Source organism: Ursus maritimus, unplaced genomic scaffold (genome assembly GCF_017311325.1).
Source record: "Ursus maritimus isolate PB19 unplaced genomic scaffold, ASM1731132v1 scaffold_5, whole genome shotgun sequence".
Classification (NCBI taxonomy): Eukaryota; Metazoa; Chordata; class Mammalia; order Carnivora; family Ursidae; genus Ursus; species Ursus maritimus.
Genome location: NW_024426663.1, coordinates 83,464,951 through 83,489,797, shown reverse-complemented (window position 1 = coordinate 83,489,797; position 24,847 = coordinate 83,464,951). Strand labels below are relative to the sequence as shown.

Below are 24,847 nucleotides of genomic sequence, written 5' to 3'. Positions count from 1 at the left end.
ATCAGGAATATATGTGCTCCATTATTTTGTTTTTATTTCTTTTCAGTGGATGACTCTGGTTAAGTGCAAACATGATTTCCCCACATGAACCTGTCTTATAAATATGAAAGATTTATTCACCAAAAAAAAATCTGATTCCTTGACTATAAGTGTACATGAGGGAGGGAGAAATATTGATGAACATGTTGTTCACTGCGAAAAGAGCCCGGGGCAGGGGCAAAATCCACTGGACACTCAAAATAAGTCTGTGTGTGTGTGAGGATGGGGCTCTAAATTTGATGAATCCATTTTATTACCGGTTTTTTTCCCCCAGAGAAAGGACGTTTTTCTCATTTCTCTTTTATCCCCTTATGTATTTGTGGTAGGCCTGCTTGTATGTATATTGGATCTTACACTATTTTATTTCCACCTTTTTTCAACTTTCATTTCTGATGAATGCTCAATGTGCATTGTATTCCTGTCCTGCAAGAATTATTTTCTGCGATTCAAAAATAATAGTTTCTTTCAACACTGTTAGATTTACAAATGTAATTTCTTCTACCACAAATGCCTCTCTGTCCCATTTTCCATTAGGTAAAATGAAATAGACCTTTTAAAGCCTAATATGGTGTCCATCTTTTCTGTGTTCTCTCACATATGATCATCTTTCCTGACTCCGAGGATCCTCTGCAGATTACAGATATACACATATACACACTCTGCACTTAGTCTACCTCGAATGTATAGCATTGCCTTTCTCAAATCCTTAGTGAACATATTTAGAATAAATACTTCATTCACCTTGGATATTTTAACACTTAGAAGAGTGACATGTAGTAGATGGTTCAAAATATTTTGTGAGTGTTTGAATGAATGAATGAATGAATGAATGAATATGGGAAATTGCCATTACTGGCTGTTATTCATGAACAGTAGCAAGATCTGTAACAATCATTAGTTTTTCATAAAGAAGATTACAAAGGAAACTTCCAAACTGTGGATTGGAACCTAACGAAGACTGTATCCAAAAACAATATAGAATTTTGATGCTAGGAAGTTACTGAAGGACAAATAAGAAAGTGGTTTCATAGAATTTACTCTAAAAATGAATATTATGAGCAGATGTTATGACCTTAGAATTTATTCTCAATGCATGGTATCTGAGAAGATGAATTACATAATGTAGAGGAAGAGTTGATGAATTATGCACAGGCAAAAGCACTGTGAGATAATATTGCATTTTATATCTTCTTTTGAGACAGAAGAGAATGTTTAGGCTTTCCCTATCTCAATCCCTTCCACTCATGCAAACCAAAATACTTCTCATTTTTAGAAGTTGTATTTGAAAGCTGTGAATTATGACAATTCTCACAGTTTAGGGCTCCATAAGAGCAAACATGTATTCCTGACTTTATTTTTTTATAATAAATTTTATTATATTATGTTAGTCACCATACAGTACATCCCTAGTTTTTGATGTAAAGTTCCATGATTCATTAGTTGTGTATAACACCCAGTGCACCATGCAATACGTGCCCTCCTTACTACCCATCACCAGGCTATCCCATTCACCCACCCCCTCCCCTCTGAAGCCCTTAGTTTCTCAGAGTCCATACTCTCTCATCATTCATACACCCTTCTGTTTACCCCCCTTTCTTCTTTCCTTTCTTCTCCTACTGATCTTCCTACTTCTTGTGTTCAATAACTGAGTGAAACCACATAATTGTCTTTCTCTGCTTGACTGATTTTGCTTAGCATTATCTCCTCCAGTCCCGTCCATGTAGCAGCAAATGCTGAGAAATTGTTCTTTTCGATGGCTGAGTAATATTCCATTCTATATATGGACCACATTATCTTAATCCAGTCTTCTGTGGAAGGGCATCTCTCTCCTTTCACAATTTAGCTATTGTGGATAATGCTGCTATGAACATCTGGGTGCATATGGCACTTCTCTTCACTACATTTGTATGTTTGGGGTAAATACCCAGTAGTACAATGGCTGGATCATAGGGTAGCTCAATTTTTAACTTTTGAATGGACCTCCACACTGTTTTTCAAAGTGGATGCACCGACTTGCATTCCCACCAGCAGTGTAAGAGGGATCCCCTTTCTCCACATCCTCTCCAACATTTGTTGTTTCCTGCCTTGTAAATTTTTGCCATTCTAACTGGTATAAGGTGGTATCACAACGTGATTTTGATTTGAATTTCCCTGATGAATAATGATTTTGAACATTTTTTCATGTGTCTGTTAGCCATTTGTATGTCTTCATTGGAAAAGTGTCTGTTCATACCTTTGGCCCATTTTTTGATTTGTTTATTTCTTTCTTGTGTATTGAGTTTGAGAAGTTCTTAGTAGAACTTTGATACCAGTCTTTTATCTGTAGTGTCATTTGCAAATATGTTCTCCCATTCTGTGGGCTGCCTCTTAGTTTTTTTGACTGTTTCCTTGCCTGTACAGAAGCTTTTGATCTTGATGAAGTCCAACAAGTTCATTTTTTCTTTTGTTTCTCTTGCCTTTGGAGATGTGTCATGAAAAAGGTTGCTTTGGCCAATGTCATAGAGGTTGCTGCCTATGTTCTCCTCCAGGATTTTGATGGATTCCTGTCTCTATCGAGGTCTTTCATCCATTTGGAGTTTATCATTGTGTATGGTGTGAGAGAGTGGTCACGTTTCATTCCTTTGCATGTAGCTGTCCAATTTTCCCATCACCATTTCTTGAAGAGACTGTCTTTTTTCCACTGGATGTTTTTTCCTTCTTTGTCAAAGATTAGTTGCCCAAGGAGCCAAGGGTCCATTTCTGGGTTCTCTATTCTGTTCCATTGGTCTATATGTCTGTTTTTGTGCCAGTACTATGCTGTCTTTGTGATAACAACTTTGTAGTACAGCTGGAAATCTGGCAATGTTATGCTCCCAGCTTTGTTTTTCCTTTTCAACAATTCCTTGGTGATTCGGGGCCTTTTCTGGTTCCACACAAATTGAAGGACTCTCTGTTCCAGTTCTTTGAAAAATGTCATCCATATTTTGATAGGGAGAGCGATGAAAGTGTATATTGCTCTGGGTAGCATGGACATTATAACTATGTTAATTCTTCTGATCCATGAGCATGGGATATTTTTCCATCTTTTTGTGTTTTCTTCAATGTCTTTCAAGAGTGATTTGTAGTTTCTAGAATATAGCTCCTTTACATCTCTGGTTAAGTTAATTCCAAGGTAACGTATGATTTTTGGTGCTATTGCAAATGGGATAGATTCCCTAATTTCTCTTTCTTCAGTCTCATTGTTCATGTATAGAAATGCAACCTGATTTCTGATCATTGATTTTGTATCCCGCCACATTACTAAATTGCTCTATAAGTTCTAGTAGTTTGGGGGTGGAGTCTTTTGGGTTTTCCATATACAGCATCATGTCATCTGTGAAGAGAGACAGTTTGTCTTCTCCTTTGCCAATCTGGATACCTTTTATCCCTTTTTGTTGTCTGATTGCTGTTGCAAGGACTTCTAGTTCTACACTGAATAATAATGGCGAGAGTGAGCATCCTTGTCCTGTTCCTGATCTTTAGGTAAAGGCTTCCAGCTTTTCCCCATTGAGAATGATAGTTGCTGTAGACTTTTCATAGATGGTTTTTATGAAATTGAGGAATGTACCATCTATCCCTACATTCTGAAAAGTTTTTATCAGGAAAGGATGCTGTGTTTTGTCAAATGCATTTTCCTGCATCTATTGAGAGGATCATATGGTTCTTGACTCTTTTCATGTTGATATGATCAATGACAGTGGCCGAGTTTTGAATGTTGTATCACCCTTGCATCCCGGGGATGAATCCCACTTGGTCATGATGGATAATCCTTTTAATGTACTGTTGGATCCAATTAGCTACAATCTAACCCATGCACGAGAAATCTTTTGATAAAAATTAGGGCAGAGATCAATGAATTAGAAACCAGGAGCACAGTAGAGCAGATCAACAGAACTAGAAGCTGGTTCTTTGAAAGAAGAAAAAGATAGATAAGCCACTGGCAAGACTTATTCAAAAGAGAGAAAGGACCCAAATTAATAAAATTATGAATGAAAAAGGGGAGGTCACAACCAAAACCAATGAAATAGGAAGGATCATTAGAAACTTTTATCAACAGCTTTATGCCAATAAATTAAACAACCTGGAAGTAATGGATGCCTTCCTGGAAGCCTAAAAACTACCAAGACAGAAACAGGAAGAAATTAATTTTTTAAACAGACCGATTAATTATGAAGAGATTGAAGCAATGATCTAATCCTCCTGAAAAACAAGAGGCCAGGGCCTGATAGATTCCCTGGGGAATTCTTCCAAACATTCAAAGAAGAAATAATACCTATTCTCCTGAAGCTGTTTCAAAAAATAGAAAAAGAAGGAAAACTACCAAACTCATTCTATGAGTTCAGTATTACCTTGATCCCCAAACCAGGCAAAGATGCCATCGAAAAGGAGAATTAAAGACCGATATTCCTGATGAATATGGACGCCAAAAATCTTCCTGACTTTATTCCATGTTTTCCTCGTCTTCAAGGTGTAACTTAACACAATCCCCTTGAAAGGTGTTTTTTACTACTCCACTGCCTACCAACCCATTCCACCTCCATGGCTGTGACTTCAGAATCCCATCATGTGACCATCAGGCTGGGTTGTCACACAGGATCAGGTTTCTTGTGTGCTACTCTTATCTGTGCAAAAAGAATGTTATGCGTAAGGGCATGAACCACACCTAACATTTACAACTGTTATGCTCAATGTTAGCATGGTGATGAATAATTACTATAATGATTGCTAGTACGAATTCCCACACAATTCCACATAAATCTCACATAATCCAAACCGAAAGAATCTTTCCAAATACTTAAATGGAAAAAGCAACAAAGATGCATGAAAGATAACGTTGAAGAAAGAAAAAAAAATATATGCATAATTGGAAAATACAAATCTATATAATTATAACCAACATTTTATAGGCATGCAAGTTAATTTTAGCAATAATAATTATATACTGTGTTATTATCTGCTTTTTCCCCATGACCCTACATTATAAATTATACCCTCTGTGTCTATTCCACATGCTTAAAATTATTTATATCTACAAGTAACTTACAGAGATGGTATGGGAGATGGATCTTATCTGTCACAGTTGCCCAATTTATTTACCACACAAGGAAAAATAATATAATATAAATATAATATACAATATAAAAATAATATAAAAAACAATGGGACAATAGACATGGAGGAGACTCAAATGATTTCTTAAGAGAAAAATGTTGGGCTAGATAGAACAGTGTGATGGCAATTAAAGAGCACAATGACAAGTATTGGTATTTTAACATGTGATAGTACGTGACAGAGTAAATTCAGGAGGAGGAAAAGAGAATAAGGCAGAGGTGGTGAAAATGTCTTGTGAACACCGATCAACTTACTATGTTATTTGGCTTAATAAAGAAAAAAAATGATAAAAACTTGATTAAAATATTTATGATTGCCATTTAACAAAAAAATAAAATATTTTAATGAATAAACAATTTTAAATGAATCAATTCTGTCAAATTTTTATGTCCCCCAAATCAGAAAGAGTCTTAAAATACATTCGTGTATCATTAACTTATTACAAAGTAGATTAACTTATATGTAGGATAGCATAACTTCTTTTGTCAGACTCAAAAATTCATCGGTTCTGGGGCGCCTGGGTGGCACAGCGGTTAGGCGTCTGCCTTCGGCTCAGGGCGTGATCCCGGCGTTATGGGATGGAGCCCCACATCAGGCTCCTCTGCTATGAGCCTGCTTCTTCCTCTCCCACTCCCCCTGCTTGTGTTCCCTCTCTCGCTGGCTGTCTCTATCTCTGTCAAATAAATAAATAAAATCTTAAAAAAAAAAAAAAAGAAATTCATCGGTTCTGCCAGTTGTATCAGCAAATCATTAGTATTGATTCCTTTTATCATCAACCTTATCTCATATTAGACAATAAATAATATAGTTAGTCCCCAAATAAGACAATAAGTGACACATTTGGGAATTAATTTCCTAAAATCATTTGCCTCAGCCTTCCCATCTGCTGCTTATGTTCAGGATAGGGAGTAAGAATTCTAGAGCAAGAACACTGAGTAGAAGACACTGAACTTTATTACCCACACCCACCCACCCAATTACCCACACACAACAACTAGCTAATAAAAATAAATACAAATAAAATAATTAAATAAAAATAGCTGTTCTGGGCTCAAAATCCAATTAAAAATCTACAGCAATACAGTGGACTAATATGAAAATAACCACACAGAAAGGGCAACTGGAAGACATCTAGAGATGTCTGGAAAGGTTAGAAAGATGAAGGGACAGGCAATCAGTACCAGCCATGTGGCAGGTGCCATTTTTAACCACAGGGTCTTCCTCTGCAGTAGACCCTAACAGCCTTTACTATTGTGGACCGTCCCAGTCCCCACAATGGCTACGGACTCTCCATGACTTTCACAGCAGAGGACCATGTTGTGTTTGTCATCATAGTCCACAGTTGCTTGCTTTTCAGAGGACATTGGCAGGTGTTATGTCTGAGGTAACCAGTAGTCATTGCTGGAAGATGCAGGTCTGCTCCATTATCCCAGAAGGAACTGCTCTTGTGACACCCCAGGAAAAGGACTGTGAATGCCTGTAAACCTGAGTATCCCATGAACCCCAAATTCTCAGTTCAAACATGCATGCTTGGGTGCCAAACTCTAGCTCTGTGACACCTCCTCATGTACCCATCCTCTAGACTTCAACTCCACAGTTTCTCCTTACATGTCCGTGTTTCAGGCAGCACTACCAATGCCATTGCAATCTACTTAGGGCCCCAGACTCCAGAGCTGTGGTCACTCTGTGAGCACCCATGCTCCACTCCTAGCTCTGTTGCCGAAACCCCTTCAGACACTGGTGCTACAACCACTGAGAAAATCTCAAACAAACAATCTATTTATGCCTCAAGGAACTAGAGAATGAGCAAATTAAGCCCAAAACTATCACAAGGGAGGAAATCCAAGGTCAGTAAGGAATTAGTTAAATGGAGATGAGAAAAACAATAGAAAAAAATGAAATTGACAAAACTCTAACTAGACTAAAAAAAAAGGAATATGCAAATAAATAAAATCAGAATTGAAAGAGGAGACATGACAACTTATAGGGAAGATATACAAATGGATAATAAAAGATTGTTATAGATACTTATATGCCAGCAAATTGGATCACCTATAGGACTAAGATAAACTCCTAGAAACATGTAACCTGCCAAGATTGAATCATGAGAAATTGGAAATCTGAGCAGACAGATAACTAGTAATTAGTAATTAGTAATCAAAAATCTCCCAACAACAAAGCCCAAGAAGAGATTGATTCACTCGTGAATTCTACCAAACAAGTCCAAAATAATTAGCATCAATACTTCTCCAACTCCTCCAAACTATTGAAAAAGAAGGAATCCTTCAAAATCATTTCATCTGACAGCACTGTCTTTATTCCAAAGCCAAAAGTAGTCTATAAGAAAGGAAATTATAAGTTAATATGATGGATGAAAATAGATGAAGTATACACAACAAAATACAAGCAAATGGAATTGCACACCATATAAAAAGAATCACACACCACAACCAATTAAAATACATTTCTGGAAAGCAAGAATGGTTTAAAATATGGAAACCAATAAATATGATTATCCACCCATAAGGGAGGAGGACATTTTTTATTTGGACAACCTGGATGAACTGGGAAGACATTACATTTCGTAAAACAAGCCAGAGATAGAAAGGCAAATGCAACATGTATCAGTAACATGTAGAATCTACAAGTAGAAACAGAAATAAAGTAAAACTCAGAAATTGAGAGTGGAATGGTGGTTGTCAGGGGCTGGGAAGTGGGGGAAATGGGGATATATTGGTCAAAGGGTACACATTTTGTGTTATTCAATGAAAAAATTTTGAGGATCTAATGTACAACATATCTAATGTAATTAACATTATTATATAGTATAATCAAGACTTGCTAAAAGAGTATCTCAACCATTCCTCACCAATACAAACAAAAAATAAAATGTTAATTATGTGCCAATAAAATGGTAATTATCATGACTGTGGTAATTATTTCACAACATATATGTATGTGTATATCAATCACATTGCATCTTTAAAAATATATATTTATTTGTCAATTATATCTCAATAAGCATACATTAAAACAATAAAAAAATATATATCATTCTCCTGGAGCTGAGAATCTTCTCTTCAAATATGTGAGGTGTGCATGTGTGTGTACATGTGTGCATTTATTATTTGTGGGACCATTCAAATGCTTCAAGGTTATTCTTACAAAAAGTTACTCTAGGTATCCTTTCTTGCTTTTCCAGGTTTTATTGAGATATAACTGACATATAATATTGTGTAAACTTAAGGTGTATAGCATGATTATTTGATATACTTATATATTGCAAAACAGTAAGTTTGGTTAACACCATATTTTACCTCACATAATTAACCTCCTTTCTAAAATCTTAGTGTTTAATCAGTAAATATGTTAAGACTCATAGGATCTAACTTATGTCACTCATCTTAAACCTCAGTGCAATATGAGTATTTGCTGTCAGAATAAATGAACTCTTTAAACGTTGGAATCACACTCATGAATCCCCCAGAACTATGATAGAAGTGGAAGGAAGGGCCATGGAAAGTTTCTTATTTCAAATTGAAAGAAGAAGAAATGGAAAACGTGAAGACACTGATTACCAGGAAAGGAACTTAATCACTATTAAAAATCTCCCAGTTGGGCATCTGGGTCTTATAGTCAGTTAAGCAGCCCACTCTATTGATGTCTCAGGTCATGATCTCGATGTCCTGGGATCTAGCTCCATGCTCAGTGGGGAGTCGGCTTGAGGATTCTCTCTTGCCCTCTCCTGCCCCTCTCCCTGTTCATGCTCTCTCTCTCTTTCAAATAAAAATAAATAAATCTTTTTAAAAAATATCCCAATAAACGAGAGTCCATGGTCAGATGGTTTCCCAGTTAAATTCTACCAAACTTTTTAAAAATTATTTTATTTAAATTTAATTAGTTAACATATAGTGTATTATTAGTTTCAGTGTAGAGTTCAGTAATTCATCAGCTGCATATAACACTCAGTGCTCATCACATCACACACACTTTTTAATACCCATCACCCAATCATCCCATCCACCCACCCACCACACCTCCAACAATCCTGTTTGTTTACTAGGGTTAAGAGTCTCTTATGTTTCCTCTACCAAACTTTTAAAGAAGATTTAACACTTACTCTTCTCAATCTACTCCAAAAAGAAGGGATGGAAAGAAAACTTCCATATTCATTCTATGATTTACCCTGATACCAAAACCAGATAAAGACTCTAGTAAAAAGGGGAAAGTAGGCTAAGATCACTGATGAACATGGATGCAAAAATCCACACTAAAATACTAGCAAAATGAATTGAACAGTGCATTTGAAAGAATCATTCATCATGATCAAGTGGAATTTATTCCTGGGGTGCAAGGGTGGTTCGATATTCACAAATTAATCAATGTTATGCACCACATTGTAAAAGGGAGCCTAAGAACCATATAATCCTCTCAATAGATGTAGAAAAAGCATTTGACAAAGTACAACATCCATTAATGATAAAAACCCACACCAAAGTAAGGTTAGAGGGAACATACCTCAACATCATAGAGGTCATTTATGAAAAACTAACAGCTAATATTATCCTCAAATGGGAAAACTTGAGAGCTTTTTCTCTATGGCCAGGAAAAAGACAGGCATGTCCACTCTCACCACTCTTATCTGACATAGTGTTGGAAGTCCTAGCCTCAGCATTCAGACAACAAAAATAAGTAAATGCATCCAAATCATCAAGGAAGAAGTCAAACTTTCAGTTTGCACATCATATGGTACTCTATATAGAACACCTGTAAGACTCCACCCAGAAATCTCTAGAACAGTTACAGGATTTCAATGAAGTCCCAGGATAAGAAATCAATGTACAGAAATCTGTTGTATTTCTGTACACCAGTAATGAAGGAGATATCCTTACTCATTCTGTTTAACTTTTTCTGTTTCTTCAAGATTCAGTGTTGTTGGCTGCATGTTTTTAGAACTTTATTTTTGTATGTTATCCAGTTTATGCATACATGTTCACACTAATCTCTTGTGAACCTTTGTATTGTAATCGTGCCTGCAAATGCAGGAGGAGAAAAGGAGGGCATAGAGAGCAACTCAAGCAGTCAATGTCTGCAAACACTAATATCTACGGGGAACAATCACAGCCTCAAAATGTATAGGGTATCTATAGGGTGCTATGCTAGTCATTGGTAGTCGCATCAGCAGATGCTATTGGGATATTCTACCTAGGATCCATGACAACTGTCTCAGTGATAATACCTTGGGATGAGGATCTGCTGTGTCTGCAAGGGTTACTGAGGTCATCAGTGGGCAAGGCCATCAGGGTCCTGTAGAGAGCAGGCCACTGGCAACCATAGTCACTCTCACTGTGTGGCTGATCCTGGTAACCCCTGCTCTTCTTCCTTGTTCCTACTCATCTGTAGATGTCTCAGCATTTCCAATCTCTCTGTGGAGTGGGTCATTCCTGCAGTGCCCTGAAAGACTGGAGATATGATCATTTATCCCCACTTCCTTTCAGAAGTTCCCTCTTGGCATTGAACAGTACCAGCCTAGGTTATGGGAGGATGCAAGCAAAATGAAGTTTCCTCCTATTTTTTCTCTACAGGTTTTCTTAAGTTTTTTGTTTGTTTTATTGTGTTGATAAAGCTTTTTGAATGGACCCTCTGAGTTCTCTCAGAGCTATTTTTATTTGTGCATAGCTGTATAATTGTTGAGCTTTATGAGGCAATAGGGGCTAGGATCTCTTATTCTGCTATCTTTGTGATGTTTTTCTATAAGGAATGAGTTCATTAGTAAAATGTTATTTTTTTATTTTTCAAGTTTTTATTTAAATTCCAGTTAATTAACATAGAGTAAAATAGTTTCAGGTGTAGAATTTAGTGATTAATCACATATAACACCTAGTGCTCACTTGGACAAGTGCATTTCTTAATACCCATTACACATAACCCATCCCCCTGCCCACCTCCCCTCCACCAACCCTCAATTTCTACTCTATAGTTGACTCTGTTTCTGGTTTGCCACTCTTCTTTTTTTCCCCCTCTATGTTTATCTGTTTTGTTTCTTAAAATCCACATATGAGTAAAATCATATGATATCTTTCTCTGACTGACTTATTTTTCTTAGCATAATTCTCTGTAGATCCATCCATGTGATTGCAAATACACGATTTCATTTTTTGTGGCTAATATTCCCATATATATGTGCATATATATGTGTGTGTGTGTGTGTGTGTGTGTGTGTGTGTGTATTATAGTATACCAATGTGTATATATATCACATCTTCTTTATCCATTCACCAGTCAATGGAAATTTGGGCTCTTTCAAAAATTTGGATATTGTTTCTCTCATCTATGGAACATAAGAACTAGGAAGACCGGTAGGGGAAGAAAGGGATAAAGAAAGGGGGGGTAAACAAAAGGGGGAATGAAGCCTGAGAGACTATGGACTCTGAGAAACAAACTGAGGGCTTCAGAGGGGACGGGGTGAGGGAATGGGATAGACTGGTGATGGGTAGTGAGGAGGGCATGTATTGCATGGTGCACTGAGTGTTATACACAACTAATGGATCAAGGAACTTTACATCAAAAACCAAGGATGTACTGTATGGTGACTAACATAATATAATAAAAAATATTATTATTAAAAAAATTGGGTATTGTTGGGGCGCCTAGGTGGCACAGCGGTTAAGCATCTGCCTTTGGCTCAGGGCGTGATCCCGGCATTGTGGGATCGAGCCCCACGTCAGGCTCCTCTACTGTGAGCCTACTTCTTCCTCTTCCACTCCCCCTGCTTGTGTTCCCTCTCTCGCTGGCTATCTCTGTCGAATAAATAAAATCTTTAAAAAAAATTGTGTATTGTTGATAGTCCTGCTATAATCATTGGGATGTGCAATCCCTTTGAATCAACATTTTTGTATCGTTCGGATACATACCTAGTAGTGCAATTTCTGCGTCATAGAGTAGCTCTATTTTTAATTTTTTGAGGAACCTCCATACTCTTTTCCAGAGTGGCTACACCAGTTTGGATTCCCACCAACAGTGTTAAAAGGGTTCCCCATCCACCACATCACGGCCAGCACCTGTTATTTCTTCTCGTGTTAATTTTAGCCATTCTGACAGGTGTGAGGTGATATTCCATTGTAGTTTTGAGTTGTATTTCCCTGATAATTTGTGATGTCAGCATCTTTTCAAGTGACTGTTAGCCATTTGTATGTTTTCTCTGGAAAAATTTTTCTTTCTTTCTTCTTTCTTTCTTTCTTTCTTTCTTTCTTTCTTTCTTTCTTCTTTCTTTCTTTTTTTTTTACCATTTTTACATGAGATATTTTATTTTATTTCCATTCTGTTTCTTAAAAAAATTCTAGTCATTTCTATTCATATTTTCTGCCCATTTTTTAACTGGATCATTTGTTTGGGGGGTATACTGCTATTCTTATAATTTCAAACTTTCTGCTTCTAATCACCATTACACTCACCATGAATGTATAACCAAGCATCTTCACCCCAAGAATGTGAAACAGAGATCAAAATCCTTTCTCCAATTTTCTCTCAATGTTTTCTACTTATGGAATTTTGGGTTTTTTTTTTAAATAATTTTCATTCACCTCCTAATTACTACAGTGTAATCTGAAGGAGTTTATGTATTTACATGCTTTTCATTACATTATGAGTTTGAGGGGAAATTTTTTTTATATCATCAATTACTTCGCAAGGTCTACTGTACAAAGGGTGAGTGATGATGTCATAATAGAATGTTTTTTGAAATTTCCAGTATTGTACGTCTTTATGGCATTGACACTTTGTAAAGATAAGAGAATCTTTAAAATGTTGTTGTATAACTCTATTTAACTTTTTCCTCTTATCCATGCTCTCCTCTACCACTTTCTCCTCTTAGTAATCTAATTTATGTTCATAAATTCAGAGACCTTGAACTCTGACCCTTCTAGTTGACTTAAATTCCAAATGTGTTTGTCCTCCTCAAATCATCATATACACACTTGGTTTTTCCTTAGGCACCTAAAACTACACATTTACAGAATAGAGTTACATTTCTTTTCCCAATATAGTATTTTCTCACATCATTCACCAATCCATTTATTAATCCATTCATACTTTCCATACTGAGGTGGTCTTAATGGAAATGGGCTCAATATTTTAGATCTAATATTAATAGAACAAACATTATTTCAGGTCCCACTTAAAGTTTACCTTATTTATCGGGCCCCTGAGTGGCTCAGTTGTTAAGCCTCTGCCTTTGGCTCAGGTCATGATCCCAGGGTCCTGGGATTGAACCTCATAGTGGCCTCCCTGCTCAGTGGGAATCCTGCTTCTTCCTCTCCCACTCCCCCTGCTTGTGCTCCCTCTCTTGCTCTCTCTGTCTCTGTCAAATAAATAAATAAATAAAATCTTTAAAGTTTAGCTTATTGGGGAAAACTGATATTACAAATTAATGCAAATATTATGACTTTACAGATACAATAAAAGTATAATGGATTTGCATAGAGACTACTGTAGCTAAGAATCTGGTTATGTTTATAGAAGAAAGGTTATATTCAGGTCATGTGAGGCTTTAGACTGGTAAAAGTGGTAGAATGTAGTGAGAAAATACCAGGCAAAGAGAAATTATATGTAGTAACTATACATTGAAAAATTTAAAGATATGTAAACAACTAAACAAATTCCAATATAGATGGCAAGGGAAATGAGACAGAGAACAAGGACCTCGAAGACAGATAAAATGATTAAAATGGGCTACGAAAATTTTATAATTCATCCTAGATAATAAACTATAAAATATAACCAATTATTTGATAAGGATAGTTTATTAAACACTGAATGAACGAACAGATTGTCATGGGTTCTTACCTAAATTACCATATATCTGCATGATTGGAAACCATCAGTCTATTGAATAGGTAACTGATAAGTATAGTTTCTGTTTCTATATATAACCACTTCTCTTACCTGTAAAAAAGATAATTTGTCATAATGGACTATTTTGGTAGAACACCATTCACACATTTCAGTTTTCCCTCCCTTAGACTATGATCCTCTGCACTATTCCTTATGTTGGCTAATTGAATGTAAATAAAAAAATAAAAATAAAACACCAAAATTCATGTTTTTCTGGTTTCTATTATTTTTTAAAAGATTTTTTTTAATTTAAAATCAATTAGGGGCACCTGGTGATTCAGTTGGTTAAGCATCTGCCTTTGGCTCAGGTTATGATCCTGGGATCAAGCCCCTGAATCCTGGACTCCTTGCTCACTGGGGAGCCTGCTTCTTCCTCTCTCTCTCCCCCTCTTCCTTCTCCTGCTTTCTCTCTCTCTCACTCTCAAATACATGAATAAAATCTTTAAAAATAAAAAAATAAAATCATTTAACTAATATATAATGTAATATTATTTTCAGAGGTAGAGCTTAGTGATTCATCAGTTGCATATTCAAACATTTCTTAAGTAGGGAAATACATTTTCCTTACTCTATATTCAAAAACACAAATTAACATGTGTGTAAAAATTTTTAACACATTTATATCTTTTCACTCTGACTGTATTATAACCTATGATGCAAGCTTCATTTCCTAGTGACTCAGAATATGTATAAGCACTCAATATGTTTTAGTAATTTACATTGAAATAATAATTTATAATATATGTTCAAATTTTAATACCTTTTAACACTTTATATGGCTTGTCTTATATGAATTATATAAACTAAATACCATAAATGAGCAATAATATCATATTTCTCATATTATTGTTATAATGGTAAGAGAGATAATATATGGAAAAATTTTAACGAAGTGCTTAATACATAAGTATTCAAAAATTACAAATCCCTAGGCCATTTATTATTATGATGTTAAAAATACCAACTTTGTTCCTAATTCAAAACAGTGAATTGCAGTGTATACTTTTATTAATTAATTGTGGTCCAATGTCCATTCATAGAAGTAGCTATTTCTTTTTTTTTTGAGAGTAGGGGTACATATTTTATGGAAGTTTTTTTCCACTTTGTTAAACATGGAAACTTTCTTCTTATTTAATTATATATATATACTTTTTTCTTTTTCCTGTAGACCACTTATCTGAGAAGCCCTGCCTCCAGGGAGAAGCGATGTTGAACTCAGGCTTTAATCCTCTTTCCAAATTGCAGTGACTTAGGGATATGAACCTCAAAATTTCATCGTCTTGATTGTCTTTCCTACAAGGCAAGGGGAGAAGACTCGTCATTCCCAGGCTAAGCTGTTATAAACTATTCTATAGTCATCAATGTATTCTCCCCCCTTTGTTTCTAAATTTTAAGACTGTCAGAAAAAGCAATAACAACAACAACTGATTTATAGAAGTGATTCCAACTACGGATCTCATGCAAATCATGTATGTGTAAAAAATCTAAGAAGATTAATGAAAAACATAATACAAAGTGTGAGGCATACTTCAACGGGTAAGTAGAGATGCCACAATATAGTTAACCGTTGAATATTTTGTCTTTTTAAAAATGATATGTTCTCTTCTCTAGCTTACTTTATTGTAAAAATACAGTGTATAATACATACATCATACAGGATATGTGTTAATCAACAGTTTATGTTATCAGTAAGGCTTCCTGTCAATTTTTGGCCACTAGGAGTTAAGTTTTGGGGTAGTCAAAAATTATAATGGATTATGAATCACAAAAGGGCTCAGCACCTCCAACCCCTGCTTTGTTCAATGGTCAACTGTATTATTTTCTTAAAACTTTTTTTTCAATGATTTATTTTTCACATCTTCCTTATTACTATGATTTCTTCCTATCCCCCCTCTTTCTTTCATTTAGCTGAAGCATTATGGAAAATTTTGCAGTTAAACAAATGGGCCTTTAAGTGTCCTCACTTGATGGTTCAGTTTCTGCCATTCCTGCGACTTTTAGTCTTTCTTGTAGCGCTCTCAAGATGACCATTATATTTTCAAATTCAAAACACCTTTTAATTAACTACAAACAGAATATGTCCCAATGATATCCTTTAATCCAAAATCATCTTTCCCTTCTCCAAATGTAAAACATCTCTTTCCTTTGGTGCAATGATAAAAAAATCTGATTAAAGTCCTTCATATAATATCAACGTATTAAAAATGCTTATGGATCGGTAGAAAAAACATAGTTAAAAGGTCTATGCTACCCGCACAATATACACTTTCAAAGGCATCCCAATCAAAATACCAATGACGTTTTTCAAAGAACTGGAACAAACAGCCCTTCAATTTGTGTGGAACCAGAAAAGGCCCAGAATCACCAAGGAATTGTTGAAAAGGAAAAACAAAGCTGGGAGCATCACATTGCCAAATTTCAAGCTATACTACAAAGCTGTGATCACAAAGACCGCATGGTACTAGCACAAAAAGAGACACATAGACCAATGGAACAGAATAGAGAACCCAGAAATGGACCCTTGGCTCTTTGGGCAACTAATCTTTGACAAAGAAGGAAAAAACATCCAGTGGAAAAAAGACAGTCTCTTCAAGAAATGGTGATGGGAAAATTGGACAGATACATGCAAAAGAATGAAATATGACCACTCTCTCACACCATGCACAATGATAAACTCCAAATGGATGAAAGACCTCAATGTGAGACAGGAATCCATCAAAATCCTGGAGGAGAACATAGGCAGTAACCTCTTTGACATCGGCCATAGCAACTTTTTCCACGACACATCTCCTAAGGCAAGAGAAACAAAAGAAAAAATGAATTGGTGGGACTTCATCAAGATAAAAAGTTTCTGCACAGCCAAGGAAACAGTCAGAAAAATTGAGAGGCAGCCCATGAAATGGGAGAAGATATTTGCAAATGACACTACAAATAAAAGATTAGTATCCAAGATCTACAAAGAACTTCTCAAACTCAATGCACAGGAATTAAATAATCAAATAAAAAATGTGCAGAAGATATGAGCAGACACTTTTCCAATTGATGACATACAAATGGCTAATAGACACATGAAAACATGTTCAAAATCATTAGCCATCAGGGAAATTCAAATGAAAACCACACTGAGATACCACCTTACGCCAGTTAGAATGGCAAAAATTGACAAGGCAGGAAACAACAAATGTTGGAGAGGATTTGGAGAAAGGGGATCCCTCTTACACTGTTGGTGGGAATGCAAGTTGGTACAGCCACTCTGGAAAACAGTGTGGAGGTCCCTTAAAAAGTTAAAAATTGAGCTATCCTATGATCCAGCCATTGCACTACTGGGTGTTTACCCCAAAGATACAGACGTAGTGAAGAGAAGGGCCATATACACCCCAATGTTCATAGCAGCATTGTTCACAATAGCCAAATTGTGGAAGGAGCCGAGATGCCTTTCAACAGATGACTGGATTAAGAAGATGTGGTCCATATATACAATGTAATGTTACTCAGCCATCAAAAAGCACGATTTCACAACATTTGCAGCAACATGGACGGGACTGGAGGAGATAATGCTAAGCGAAATCAGTCAAGCAGAGAAAGACAATTTTCATATGGTTTCACTCATTTATGGAACATAAGAAGTAGGAATATTGGTAGGAAAAGAAAGGGAGGAAGAAAGGGGGTTAAAGGAAGGGGGAATGAACCATGAGAGACTGTGGACTCTGGGAAACAAACTGAGGGCTTCATAGGGGAGGTGGTAGGGTGATGGGCTAGCCTGGTGGTGGGTATTAAGGAGGACATGTATTGCATGGAGCACTGGGTGTTATATGCAAACAATGAATCATGACTAGGGATGTACTGTATGGTGAATAATATAATGTAATAAAAAATTTAAAAAAAAACAAAAACAAAAAAGTAAATAAATTTAAAAAATGTTAATACATAAATATTTATAGTAGTTTTATTCCATAATAAGCACATATTCAGAATCAATCAAAATAGTCATGAGGAAAAGAATGGAAAAACACACCATGATAAGCTCTGTATGACAAAATGGCATCAGTGATAGGAAATGAACTACTGATACTCACATGCTTGTGAGCTGGGTGGCTTTTGCAGGGCAGAGGTCTCTTCCTCTCCCTCCTCTGCTCCTGGCCTCCCACCTGCCGTCCAGGCCCTGACCTCCCTGGGGTATGAATGGTGGTGACAGAAACAGCATCAGGGGACCCTGGAAGGTGGCAGCTTCAGTGACCTGAAAGGCGGTCAGTGCCCAGAAGAAGGTGCTGACAGCAACACCATCTGAGAAGCTCTATGTTGAGTAGAGAGGTAGGGTTGCCATTGTTGGGGCCTGGAGGGCACCTAAGGTGGCCCACACCCTACACTCAGTCCAGCAAGCAGGGCAGCAGAGCACGGAGGTCCTGACCCTGGGAGGCAGGCAGGTGGCTTGGGAAGGAGTATGTTAGATGTAGAGCAGGTGAGCACCAGCCCCAAGGCCAGACCTGGCACTGCCATGTCCCTGGGTCCACGGGGTGCCCCGGTTTGGCCAGCCGGGCTGTGCCCACCACACTCAGCACCTGCACCGCCCAGATGGTGCGTCTGCTCACACTGGTCTAGGGCCTTCCGCCCACACAAAAGCTCCACCAGCTGACGCAGGTGTCCAGCACCACAAGCACACTGAGGCATGAGCCGAGGCTTTGGGCTGTAGAGCGGAGTCCTGGGCAGGGTAAGAGTCTAAGGGACACAGAGAGCGGCAGCGCACAAGCCAGAGCGCACCGTGCAAGTTCCCACTTACATGCAGGAAGGTCTTTTACCATCACAGGCAGCTCCGCCCACATCTCATTGATGGCGGACCGTGGGCCCTTGCTGAAGAGGACTACTAACAGGTGGATCATCACCAGGCAGCCCAGAACAAGTATTGCCACTCAGCGCTGGGCTGAGCCTCCAGAGCCAGCACCCCTTTCCCTACCTATGTCTAGAGGAGACGTTCTGGCGCCTTGAGAGCATCAGGCTTCTGGCTGGGAGTCTGGAGCTTCAGCGAGAACCAAAACTGCCTGAGCCCCATCTGGCAGAGGGAGGTGTGGCCCTGGGGGGCTCAGTCTGGACAGGGAGCCCCAGCGCTGCCCCTTCCCTATGTCAGGAGGGCTCCCTGTGCTCCCAGACCCAGGGACCAGCCTTCCTGCCGGGTTTCTAGGGCCCTGGCTCCAGCACAGAGCAGGTGCAGCAAGGATGACAGGGCTGGTCGGGCGGTCTCCAACTCAGGGGACCTGAGACTTAGGGAAACCCCAGGCCAGCTGGCCTTCAGCAAAGCCCATAGCGTCCTTTGGTTTGTTTCGACTTTGGACTTAATTGTGGAGAATGGAGAGGAAGGCTATGATATTTGCAGAAAACAATATCTATGTCTCTCCCCAGAGGTATAAATTTGGTGACAGAGACTGGCATTTTAGAAGCAGTTCTCTAAGGGCTTATTAGTTCTATTTTCTTGGATTTTAATAATTCCAAAAATCCTTTTTCCTCATTGATCTTTGGAGCTAAGTAGTGCTTTAAATGCCCCATACCAGCAGTTTTACAGTCCAGGACAAGGGGTACCTGCTGACATAGTGAGTGTTACTGTACAAGAGTCACAGTGGCATTGTAAAACAAAACAAACAAAACAAAAACAAAAACAAAAATTAAAATGAAAAAAAAAAACCAAAATTTGTACTTTAATGCAAAAGTTAGATGAATTAGCTCACTCATCTCTATGGTAACAGCTTTCTCTTCTTTATTGGCGTTCTTTGCTTGTGACAACTTAATGGTTCCATTTCCAAGTTCCCCACTTACAGAAGATCTGTCATTCTTTTGCACAGGAAATTACAGTAACACCTCTAATATGACTGAGATCTTGGCATACCTGTGCAAATTCTCCTGGAGGCTTCTTTACTCCACCAACTGGAACAGCATGTCTTTTTACCCTGAGTTCAGTACATGAAAACACCCAGGAGGGAATCCTCCCATGCCAGCCTTGCCACCGACATGACCCAGCCTCAGCCCTGGACTGACTACAGGAGACACCCCAAGAAGAAGTGACTCTTGACCCAGTGAACTTGAGTTTACATAGAAACTAAGGGTGTGCTGTTATTTTAAGCCATGATTTTAGTGTACTAAAATTAGATTTGTAACGGGGCTAAAATTAGTTAATAATATATCCCTTATAATATGTAGATTATATACTGGTATTTTTCTTTTATTTTTTAATATTGGTAATTTTTAATTTATTTTTCCCCCTCAAGGAGTGTCTTATATATTTTGTTTTTTCATAGAATCAACATGGACTTGGCTTGAATTCCTCTATTCTGTACATGTTTACTACTTCATTTTTTAATTTATTCATATTGTTGTTTTCTGTTACCTACTTTTGGTAAAGTATGCTCTTCTGGTTATATTAGATGGAAATTTGCATAATTCATTTTCCCTGTTACTCTGATGAAGGCGTTTGAAGTTATAATTTCACCATAAAGTCCTATTTTAGAAACATACCACAAATGTTGTGTTTTGCTTTTGTTGTCAATAATAAAATACATTCAAGGTATTTTCTGTCATGTTTTTTGTTTTTTCTCAAGGTATATTTAGAAATGTTTACTTAATTCCCAATTCTTTGGGGAGTTATTAAATTCTTCTTTAACTCCAATATTAGAAAATGTGCTTCATATAATTTATTTCTTTTGAACTACATGGAGAATGAATTTGCAGATCAGCCTGTGCTCTATCTTGATGAACTTTCCATATTCACTTCCTAAGCATCTGAAGGTATTAGGAGCATGTTACTGCAAAATGTGCCACTTTGGCATGTTGATTATTTTAAGTTAAAGGGACTAAGAAACAGGAGGTGCAGGGAGGGCACTCAGACAGTCCCTTTATTCCTGAAAATCAGAGATAAAACTCCATGTGAAAGGTGCACTCCTGTACCAGGAGGAAGGGAGTCATCCTCATCACCAGAAACAGGCGATTTAGGATTGAAAAGGCTGTATAAACATACCTTGTTAATTCTTCACCATTGACTACCTGTAGCCCAAAACCCCATGCTTTGCAAATTCATCAGAAATTTATTGTTCCCTTTTTGGAAAGACATAGAATTTACTGTTGTGGTCATTATTTAAGGTCTTCAGTGTCTTGTGAAGGCTCATGTATGTGTAAAAATTCAGTGAAAAGTGCATGATATTAATCTGGTTTATGTCAAGTTAATTCTTACGACCAGCCAGAGACCCTACGAGGGCATGGGACAATTTTTCCTCCTCTATGAATAGAATGTTTGTTCTGAAGATTGTGTGTTGTTTTAATGTTTAGTTTGATCGAATTGTTTGGTAGTGTTTACAAATTCTATATGCTTACTGATGTTTTTTAGTGATAATAACTTAGTGTTTATAAATCACTGAGAAAGAAGATATTAAAATCTCTGACAAGGATTGTGGGTCAGTAAGTTCCTTGAAGTTCTATAAATTTTGGCTTCATGAACTGGATGCTCTGTTACACTGTTACATAATTTGGAATATTATGACGTTCTCCTAACGGTCTCCTTTTTCCATCATGTAATATTCTAGATTACCTCTTCCAATGATGTTTACCTTGAAATGTATTTGGTTCATCTCACTGGCTATTCCATTATCCCTTTGCTTACTGTGCCCATAGAATATCTTCTTTATTCGATACTTTACTTTCTTTAGAGTGCATCTTTGAAGACTGTAATAAAGTTCTCTTTTATCTGACTGACAAGCTCTGCCTTTATTTGGTGTTTGGTGCTTTAAGTCTATTCCTATTTAATTAAATTTCTGCTTCAGGCTTTGAATCTACCTAATTACTTATTTTCCCTTCATCCTGATTGCTACTGCTATTGTTCCTCAGTTTATCCTTTCCCATAATTTCTTTTTTTCCTTTTGGTTAAAGACACATTATTTTACTTTTTATTTTTATTTGTTTAATGTCACATTACTTTATGTTCCCTGTCATTTCTTCTACATGGCATCACCATATACTCCATCACTATTTCTTCATACTTTTTCCCATAGTTCACCTCTTTCTACTCTGGAACCATAAACACACAAGGAATAAAGCAAATTGTGACAAGGCTCCCTTTGGTGCTTCCCATACTTCTTTGTTTCCCCTCTATTCTTCAATTAAGATAATTCATATGAATATGTCTTCATGTTCAATTTCCCATTTCTCTGCTATCTCTAATCAGCAGCTTGGATGTTCAGAAAAATTCCTGGAGCTTATATGAGCATGGTTTGTTCTAAAGCAGAATTTCCAATGTTACAGTTGCCAAATGATTATTTCCAGGCTGATGCAAAAATGTTCTATTCTTTGTCCTTGATAAATCCATATCCATTACTTGCTCCATCCATGCATTTACTCCTGAATTATCATCTATTGTGTAGTCCTTCCCTTAAATTAAGTGTAATAAATTTTCCTAACAGTAACACCGATTATGAAATACTTGTACTTGAAGAAACTGTGGAACATATGTATCTTTAAGTACTTTATTTAAAAATTTTAATCTAAATAGAAACGACATAAATAAAATTGAACTGAAATGAAGAATAAAGAAAAATTAGTAATGTATATGTCATTCCAATGTAAGATAAAATTTCAGCCTATGAAAATATTTAAATCCTATCTCAAAGTGGAATTCCTGTGTATCTGCATGTGTTTGGAGTGCAAAAGTGTTCTAAAACCTTTCTTTTATATATCTATTATATATAGTGTATGCATTTCCATCCAAGTGATATCTGAAATCGAGTTTTTAATGAATGCTACTACTTCTATTAATTCTACCCACCATTACCTTTATAATGACCTACAAATGAAAAATTTAATTATTGAAACAAAATCTTCAAAATCTAACATGCACAAGAAACCAGTATATTTTATTAGCAAGTTAAAATACTTACATAACTCACACTACCATTAATTTACATACATCATGGGACATGACTGGAATCATTGATGAAGCTGAGGATAGCAGTAATAAGATGGTTCCCAAAGATCATGTCACTTGGACCTCATCTGCTGGAGGAAGTTCTGGCCCTTGGCCAAGCTGTCCTTCAGTGCATCTTTCATGGTTTCATTCCTTAGACTGAAGATGAAGGGGTTCAGGAGTGGTGTGATGACACTAGACAGGATAAAGAGCATCTTGTTAAGATGCAAGCTGCTCTTCTGGGAGGGCCGGACATAGACAAAAATGGAGATCCCATAGCCCATGGAGACCACAGTGAAGTGAGAGGCACAGGTGGCAAAGGCTTTGCGTTGACCTTGTCCTGAGGGTATCTTCAGAATTGTGGAGATGATGTAAACATAGGAGACCACGGTGAGGGAGAGGGAGCTGAGGAGCAGGACAAGGGAGCTGAGGAAGTCCAAGAGTTCAATGATACGGATGTCAGTGCAGGCCAAGTGAAGGAGAGGGGCACTGTCACAGAAAAAGTGATCAATCACATTGGGGCCACAGTATGGCAGCCGAGCCTTAAGGGCAATGGATGGGAGAATGAGGAGAAAGCCACCCACCCATGAGAGGACAACAAGACGCACACAGAGTGAGCTGGTCATAATCACAGGGTATTGGAGGGGGCTGCAAATGGCCACATAGCGATCATAGGACATGACTGCAAAAATTATGAACTCCGTGCATCCAGAAAGGAAGTAGAAACACAACTGGGTGAGGCATCCACTAAATGAAATGCTCTTTCTTTCTGACAGGAAGCCTGCCAACATCTTGGGAACAGCACAGGTGGTAGTTAATACTTCACTGAAAGAGAGATTGCTGAGGAAGAAGTACATGGGTGAGTGAAGCCTGTAATCCAGGAGAATCAGGGTAATGATGAGGGTGTTTCCAAGGACTGTCACCAAATAGGCCAATAAAAAAATCATGAACAGGAGGCCCCCAAGGGCTCTGGTTGTTGGTATCCCCACAAGAATAAACTCAGTCACCAATGTCCAATTGTCTGTTTCCATGTTTATGCCTCTTTTTACTATAAAGACAGTGATAGCAGGGGCGCCTGGGTGGCACAGCGGTTAAGCGTCTGCCTTCGGTTCAGGGCGTGATCCTGGAGTTATGGGATCGAGCCCCACATCAGGCTCCTCAGTTATGAGCCTGCTTCTTCCTCTCCCACTCCCCCTGCTTGTGTTCCCTCTCTCACTGGCTGTCTCTCTGTCAAATAAATAAAATAAAATCTTAAAAAAAAAAAAAGACAGTGATAGCAGAAAAAAAAAGTATGGTGAATCATTCACTAAATTAAGAAATTTAAAAGAAATTTAAAATAAATTATTTTAGCAACATTTTTTCTAGCAAAGTTGATCAAGAGAACAGTATAACTTATCCTTCAAAAATACAGCTTCTTATGATGCCTGGGTGGCTCAGTAGCTTAAGCATCTGCCTCTGGCTCAGGTTATGATCCCAGAGTCCTGGCATTGAGTCCTGTGTGGGACTCCATTCTCAGTGGGGAGTCCAATTCTCCCTCTGCCTGCTGCTCCCTCTGCTAATGCTCTCTGTCTCTATCTATCTATCTCATCAACAAATATAAATAAATAATCTTAAAAAAATCAGCTTCTTTCCTTTTTATACTCCATAAATCTTTATAAAGATATGTTAAATTTATAATTACAATTATATGTTTTCTCAATGAGAACTTTGTCATGTAAATGTTCTGACAAAATACACCAATGAAATATTTAGTTGGTACCTGTAAATATAATAACACTTTGTTTCCAGTGCTTGTCTTATAAGATCTGGGATGTCTACATGTCAAAAGGACACATAGAGGGTACGGACTCC

General features: G+C 37.4%; 1 protein-coding gene across 1 annotated transcript; it reads right to left on the bottom strand.

Moving 5' to 3' along the window:
- Positions 1 to 23,070: 23,070 nt before the first annotated feature.
- Positions 23,071 to 24,027, bottom strand: LOC103680360 (olfactory receptor 6M1-like). Its single transcript, XM_008709897.1, has one exon. The coding sequence runs from the start codon at positions 24,025 to 24,027 to the stop codon at positions 23,071 to 23,073; it is 957 nt and encodes a 318-aa protein (XP_008708119.1).
- Between the last annotated feature and the right edge of the window lie 820 nt (positions 24,028 to 24,847).

Bases quoted from the DNA above. Each gene is read 5' to 3' on its own strand.
- LOC103680360 (XM_008709897.1), bottom strand. From the start codon at position 24,027: ATGGAAACAGACAATTGGACATTGGTGACTGAGTTTATTCTTGTGGGG.